We start from the raw sequence: 7,507 nt of genomic DNA, 5'->3' as shown, positions 1-7,507 counted from the left end.
GGTTCGAATCCGACCACCACCACTCGATTTCCCCCGTCTAGCTTGGGCAACCTGGCAGTATCCCAGCCCTCGTGCTTCCTTCGGGTGGCATGGCAGCTAGGTACCGATGGGTGCTACAACTGGAATACAACAGACCTTCTAGCGTCTGTCCTGTCAACCACAAAGGTTGCAAAGAATGGGCATCTCATTCATTCATACGTTTTCTTACGTTTTCTTTTTGGAAGCTCTCTCCGTATAATGACACATGCCCAAATCTAAGGACATACAGAATTAAATCCACACAAATCTAAGGACATACAGAATTCATTAAATCCACATCCGTTCGATATCTGCAGGCTTAGCGCTGCTCGCTGAAACCGCGGTAGATTGAGCAACACAAAACGTCATCATCACCATCATTATCGACAGCATGACATCAGTGTNAGCCCGCGGGATCGCTGTAGCACTCAAGCGCGACCATCACGTTAAGGTGACAGCTTTAGGTCGGATTTGTGTTCACATTCTCGTTTCGTATCAGCCATGCTTTCGCCTTCAATTTCAGCGTATGTACGTCTATTCTTAGAAAATTACAGCGCTACTAATTCCACGCCATTCAGTTTTGTTCTCGCAGTCAGTCAGAATCGATATGCCATCTGAAACAGTGGCTCACTCCTTATGGCTTGAACTTACTACTCGGAAGGTCCATGGTGCGATCACAACCTCTGCATCTTGATTTCCCCTGTCTAGGCTTGGGCAACCCGGCCCTGGCGCTTCCTTCAGAGGGTATCGCAGCTAGGTACCGATGGGTGCTACAACTGGAATACAACAGACCTTCTAGCGTCTGTCCTGTCGACCACAAAGATTGCAAAGAATGGGCATCCTTGTCATTCATACGTTTTCTTAGCTTTTTGGAAGCTCTCTCTGTATAATGACATATGCCCAAATCTAAGGACATACAGAATTCATTAAAACCACATCCGTTCGATATCTGCAGGTTTAGAGCTGCAGTAGATTGACAATATAAAAGGTCATCACCACCATCATTATCGACAGCATGACATCAGTGTTCAACACAGATGTTTCACTGTCATGTTTGTACAAGGGCTGGGATATTGCTAGGGCACCCAAACCTAGACAGGAAGACGATTAAGGTCTTCAACCGAAGGCTTTGACTCAAAAGCTTAACCGCAAGGCAGCGGGGTTTGGCGGGAAATGCAAATACATTAACATTTCTACGGAACAAGTCGCCAGATTTTCAAACCCCTAACCTGGAGGGCCAGGAGACCTCTGACCATTGGCCAACCTGGTATGAGGGACTCTGTGAGTGTCACGGGGACACCCCCAGCATACAGTGGATCGCTGAGGTGCCCAGACCGTCACACCACGATAAGGTCCAGTCTCTTCGTAACAGATATAAAATAAGGGTGTAACTCCACAAATGAGACTTAGGACCACAGAAGTGAAATAGAAAAGAAGTAGGTCTGAGTAATTTTCATGCGGATGTTGAATAGAAGCCAGTTGAAAAAATCCTGTGCTATCGGATTTCAGAACCGCCTGTCCAAGCAATCCAACTGAACTGAATATCGGCGCCAGTCCACCGTCAAACTCAGAAACCAACGCGAGAAAGCACCCCACGCGGATGATCTGCAGCCCTCACTTTTCAAAGGTGGTGGGGTCCCGGTCAACAGTAACGGCTGCAGGCTTACGGTATGTAAAATCCCACAGAATAATCGACTTTAAATTTGATGTTGGGACTCGCACAAATTTACGAATGACAAGCCAGCCAGTCAGCGATCAATTTTAGGCAAATTTTCTGCTATTTATGAATGCCAGATTTTCACTCACGCTAATGAGACTCAATCAATAAGCTAGCGAGTCAGGACGACTACAACCCATCAGGAATATACGCTCTTCAAACTAGGGCAATTCTTGGGACTACCGCTTTTGGCAGATCGTTCCAGTTGTTGATAAGGCTCTCAGGCCTATGATGTGCAGTGGTCCGGCTACCGTAAAAACTACTTTACAAGGAGCGTCAGGTATGAAATATAAATGAACACTAGGTTGAGTATACAATAATAAAGAGAGTCAAAGAAAAACTCACTAAAATCGTCCCCTTTAAAATAGTTCGTCGTTGGCCTAGGCCAGCGAACTAATAGTCCAATTATGGTCGTCTAGGAGTTTTATTTGAACAGTTCTCACGTATAATAAAATCCAAAGATAGTCTGAAATGTTTTGCTACTAGAGTTAGTAAACGAAACTTGCGGATGACGGGTGCAATCGAGAGCAAAATCGGAAGAGGAAGTCGAAGCACATGACCAGGTTTTTTATTGTGTATAAATGTAATGGAGTACGTTTCGCAATTTCTTGTGTTCATGCATTTATGTAATAGGAGAGAAAGGTACAAAAAGCCACAGACGTCACCAGGTCCGGTAGCAGAACAGTGCTTTGTTCCAAAATACATTCAATTTTTGCCTGAGTTATAACGCTTTTCATTACGTAAACTCCAGTGGCTTGCTCGTTTTCTACATGCATGCGATGCGACTGTTGCCCAGTAAACACAATGCCACCGGTGGCTAAATTTGCCACTGAATTTGTTGGTGAATACAAGCCAAACATAGCATTTTTTGCATAAAAGCTTTTTGAAAACAAATGTAAAAGGATACTCTGGATACTGGAGCTTTATTTACGAAGTAATTTTCGAAACCGATTTGTTTGAACGCACCATCGATTAAATATATAAAATTTTTGGGTTGCCACCTTTGGCCGCTTTTAGCCACCGATGGGAAGCGTAACATGCCACCCCTATTTGCCACCTCTTGCCACCGGTGGTACCGCGGTGACGTGTTTACTGGGTGAGAGCACATTTCAATTATACCTAAAGCGCCAACCACATACATAAATACATAGTCCTAATTGAGGTATTCATTGTTCGAGGACAGTTATCATAAGAGGAAACAACGAAAAATTCTTTGTGAGGTTGTAGTAATAAAAAAAGTACGACTAGAGCCATTACGCTGCTCTCCGTATGAAAGCGATCGCAGTTCGAACTGGGCGTCAAGGTTGGAATCATGTTCTTCTACAGTGATGGATTAAAACAAATTGCGGGAAAGGATTATTATTGGAAAACACATGTTTCATCATTTATCCGATGTAAATATCATGTTATCTCCGCTAGCACGAGTTTACCGATCCACATGGTTGACGGTTGATGATGGTGGCCGCGCTTCTCCATGCATCCGGTTTCGAATGGTGGTTTATCGCTCTGTGGGTGGCTTACCGGGCGTCCAGTTTTTTCGTGCTGCTAGTTGGCAGGCCTTCGCCAAAACCTCAAGGTGTTTGTACACTAGTGAGTTGGGAAAATGTCCAAAACACCTGAAAGTAATTATCTGATCACCATTTAGCAGAAAATCTCCCCTTTTTAGCGCAGTCAGTAGAGGAACGATACGAAGCACTTCAAGCTCTGTGCAGGCAGCTGATGATGGTGAGTCTGTGGAGTTGTTTGGGGTGATAAGTTAATAAAGGTGAACGAGACGCTGAAGAGTGAACTAACGAGATTAAGTTCTGTCTACCAGAAGGCTTTCAGCGAGCGAAGGTGCGTTTTTCCTCATATATTCAAAGATCTGTAGCCTGTTGCTTGACGAGTTGGTTGAGCATCATTCCAGTTGCTCAGCTGCACTGAAGACCGATTACTCGTAAGCTAGTGCAGTATGTCTTAACGCATCTGTTTAGACTCGGAACCTCCCACCAGAAAAGACATTCAAACGCCACTGTAAGTCAAGCGTGACAGCAAGCTTACCTGTTTTTATCTTCAGAGCGAACCTCCTATGCCGAAGAAACTTCGCGGACTACAATCTCCGGCTGGTGAGGGTAAGTTCTTGTCAGTGACCAGGAGTGGGAGTTCTCGCATTTCCACAGATCTTCGTAATCTTTCAAGTTGGGCGCAATGCTTTCGGGGACGTCCCCCAGCACACAGCTTTGCTAGTTCACTGGGTTCAACAGGTTCTAGCTAAAGACCTAGAGCATTAACGGCCAAGGACCTGAAGGCATGTCAGATCGTTAACATGAAGCAGCTGGTTGTGGAGGCCGTACTATACGGCCGCTATACAGTCCAGTACATTTTCGTACTCCGGGGATATCTGTCAGTTTTGATGTTGATTAAAGTAATTCTTTGATTTAAAGGTCCGACCCACAAGGCAGTGAGTAGTAAGGTTTTCTTGTGGAATCCTGACCGAATCCGATGATCTGATCCGCTTGAATGCAGATGACTACTCTAACCCAATTGCGCAGGGACTTAGGATCTCTCTCTCTCCTGATGCTACCGCGCATAACAGATTTACTTGGAACCACATCAAATTGGCAGGTTTTCATTGTGTTTCGACCGTATTGCGTGAATCACTGGCGATCACGGTCAACCTAAGGGTGGCCGGACTGTGAGGGTTTAGGATGTCTTTTCCAATCCATCTTTGAGGGGCGGCAGCATACTTGTTAACACAGCTATGAACATATCGGTCTCATCGCCCTCATAATCTCATCGTAGGGGATAATATGACTTCCCCTCCAGGCCGCGTCGTATTACAATTATTCGCTATACGAGGGCCTACTGCTCTTCATCCGGCCGCTCCGCTTTGGCTTCCCTGGCATGGTAGCGCGTTATGTAAGCGATATGCAGCCGGGGTGATTATTGCAGTCCTCAAGTCCATACAATACATCTATGTGGCAGTTTTTGGTGGGGTCAGCAATCCACTGAACTATACTGGAGCTGTCTATTCAGCATCTTCGGGATTCAGCCAAGGTGATCAATGTATAGAAGTTTGACCAGCTCGGGATTCTGGTGCTCCGTGTTGAAGGTTTGAATCAGATAGCCAAATGATCAAGAGCCAACCATCGCCGCGTTGAGGTCAGGGTTGAGTCAAAGTATCTGGTTTAGGACCGTAATCGTCCTGCTGCCTAGGTTTGGGTGCTCATGCAAAAGTAAAATACGCAAATAAGTGTACCCCCAACACCGGACGCTGCATAATAACGTCACCTGGTTCGCTTCGTTCGCTGCACACATGGTGAACGAACGAGAACATACGGGTGCTGGCGCCTGCCATCTTTTTCTCCCTTCCCATTTCACTTGTGCAATCGGACCTTGTCCCAGCATGTTCATTACAGCTTTTGTTGTTTGAACCTTTCGGCAGACTAACCGACTTGAAGCTACCACCTTGTCATGGTGGTCGGGTTATGGTGGCTGGAAATGGGTTCACGCCTGGTAGTCCAACGGTGAACAGCCCAACCCAGGACATCAGGTCCTCGTACTGCGAGAAGTGGTTTTAATAGGCAGTAGAGCATCCGCGCCAACACTGTTACTTCTGGTTCTGATGACGTCTGGAAGTAAGGTCTTACTGTCCTCTACGATGGGTGTGTGAAACCAGTAAGTCGTTTCCTCCAGGCGACCAATGTGTCTCTACGGAAGCAACAATGTTGCCTTCCTCCGAGGGTGAACGGGTCAGAAAGGATCGGATATAGAAACCGCACACCGATCGCCGTGACCACGGCTCATTATCCAGTCCCGTCGAAATACTTTTAGGAGCAGCGTCTGGTGTTGCAAAGAAAGTAACTGCTGTGCGCAGCTGCATTAAGAACGAGACAGTAATGCTTTGCTTCCGGCATCCTCTGGCAAGGCCATCTCCCTGCAGCTAATTGGGTCAGACTATTGAGTCATTGGCGCGAGAAGTGGTCCCTCAAAAAATCCCAGCATCCTACTTTTGAGACTTTTGAGTTAGAGCCTAGGCGTGAGCTCCCCGAACAAACCCCGACATCCTCACTCTGCCGTGTGGATTAGCCTTTGAGTCATGGAGTCATGATGGAGTTCTTCAAGCCAACCCCCTTCGCCGTTTTAGTCCTGACTCATCCCTTGCTGGACTGTGTTCTAGTTGGTACTCGGCTTTTGGTGGTTAGATTGGCGTGGCAAACGGTGTTTGGTGTGTGGTCATACGCTCCGACAGCTCATACCATGAATGATAGCTTATATCGGGATTTCTCACTTACTCCGGTCAGTTAGAAGTGGGAATATCGTGATTCTTGTGGTTGCTATGAATGCACAGTTTGGCCGACTAACTCTTAATGAAGCCCATTTTGGCAACCGTTTCGGGGTTGACGCTCACGGCACGGGTGCTGGAGAGCGACTTCGGTTATATGCTGAACATCATTTGATCCTAGCCAGCGAAACGGGCGAGATAGTTCAAGTGGTTATTGCGCGAATTTACTGACCGGAATGCCCGTTGTTCGAACCCGACCTCTGCCTCTCGACTTCCCCTGTCTGGGCAACCTGGCAGTATCCCAGCCCTCGTGCAACCTTCGGGTGGCATGGCAGCTAGGCACCGAAAGGGTGTTACAGCTGAACGGTAAAGTAGTAGCAATAGTAGCAGCATAAGTGTTCACACCTACTACAAATCAGTTATGGACTCAGTTGGATCATGTGGCAATCGTTTACAAGTGGAGAGCTACGTTACAAGGTCGTCATTCATTTTGAAGTGCCCTGGTAGACTTTGATGGTGGCATTTTGCGAGAGCGCGTCTCTGTTTGCTTCCTTCCTCGAGCACCGCTTGATGCAAGTCCCTTCGGTTCACGACTTGTAAGGCTGTCATACAATGTCTCATCTTTAAACAAATCGGGAGAAGACTGTCAGGATTTGTTTGCCCTGTTTCGCTTCAAAAGTTTTGATTTGGTTTTGTTTTTGCCTTACGTTTGGATTGTGCAGTTAACACCCTGTTGGTGCTTTGATTGTTATGCCGAGCAGTTTGGGCCAGTTCGATTGCTGTACGATCCGCTCTGCTCACCAGAGCCAGGTGGCGGATGTGGAATGAAACTTTGAGCTATCCTCCTCTGTAATGACTTCATTGGCCGCCGGCTTTCTTGTCATGGTTTTGCGATTAGTTTGGAAAAGAATTCGACCATTTCCGGATAGCTCGGTAGTTATAGCGCGAATTTACTGACCGGAAGGTCCGTGATTCGAACCCGACCTCTGCCACTCGACTTCCCATGTCTAGACTTGGGCTACCGGGCAGTATCCTAGTCCTCGCACTTCCTTCGGGTGGCATGGCGGTAAGGCATCGGAAGGGTGTTACAGTTGAACGATTCGATCCGACGGTCTGAGCCGCTTGAGACAAAAATACATTTGCTCTAACTCCAGTTCATCACATCGGAACTCGAACTCATATGTCGGCCGAATATTTTGTTACAACCCAATTAGTCCACATTTGCTCCGGCCAGCATGGAGTTTTAGATTCTTCCTTGTATTACTGTCTTTTGGTGCGCTCGAAATGGGTTCAAAAATTATGAAAGTACGTTGTACTTGAATGCTTTTCTTCAGCTCTACCTTCGGTTTGACAAGGAACACCAGTGTGTTTTCTCGCTTTCGAATGAAGGTAAGCTAGGATCCATCCTTCATTCGTGTACGAATTTGCATGATAGAGTGAACGATTTTGGACGGTCCCAGAGAACAACTAGAGAGGCAATAAGTTATGGCTAATAAATATTGCCAAAG

The 7,507-nt window shown here is 46.5% G+C and overlaps 2 protein-coding genes across 2 annotated transcripts in view; one reads left to right on the top strand and one right to left on the bottom strand.

Annotated features, from left to right (window-relative positions):
- Positions 1-3,381: 3,381 nt before the first annotated feature.
- T265_08166 (hypothetical protein) overlaps positions 3,382-7,507 on the top strand; it is a gene marked incomplete at both ends in the record, with an annotated part of 13,628 nt that continues 9,502 nt past the window's right edge. Inside the window, 5 exons of the mRNA XM_009173891.1 lie at positions 3,382-3,460; positions 3,501-3,571; positions 3,606-3,671; positions 3,709-3,748; positions 3,792-3,846. Coding sequence (XP_009172155.1) covers positions 3,455-3,460; positions 3,501-3,571; positions 3,606-3,671; positions 3,709-3,748; positions 3,792-3,846 — 238 coding nt within the window. The remainder of the gene's footprint in view (positions 3,461-3,500; positions 3,572-3,605; positions 3,672-3,708; positions 3,749-3,791; positions 3,847-7,507) is intronic.
- T265_08167 (hypothetical protein) overlaps positions 6,894-7,507 on the bottom strand; it is a gene marked incomplete at both ends in the record, with an annotated part of 3,977 nt that continues 3,363 nt past the window's right edge. Inside the window, one exon of the mRNA XM_009173892.1 lies at positions 6,894-7,120. Within this exon, the coding sequence (XP_009172156.1) occupies positions 6,894-7,120 (227 nt within the window). The remainder of the gene's footprint in view (positions 7,121-7,507) is intronic.

The sequence above is a fragment of the Opisthorchis viverrini genome, assembly GCF_000715545.1.
Source record: "Opisthorchis viverrini unplaced genomic scaffold opera_v5_211, whole genome shotgun sequence".
Classification (NCBI taxonomy): domain Eukaryota; kingdom Metazoa; phylum Platyhelminthes; class Trematoda; order Opisthorchiida; family Opisthorchiidae; genus Opisthorchis; species Opisthorchis viverrini.
This window is presented reverse-complemented; position numbering and strand designations above follow the sequence as displayed.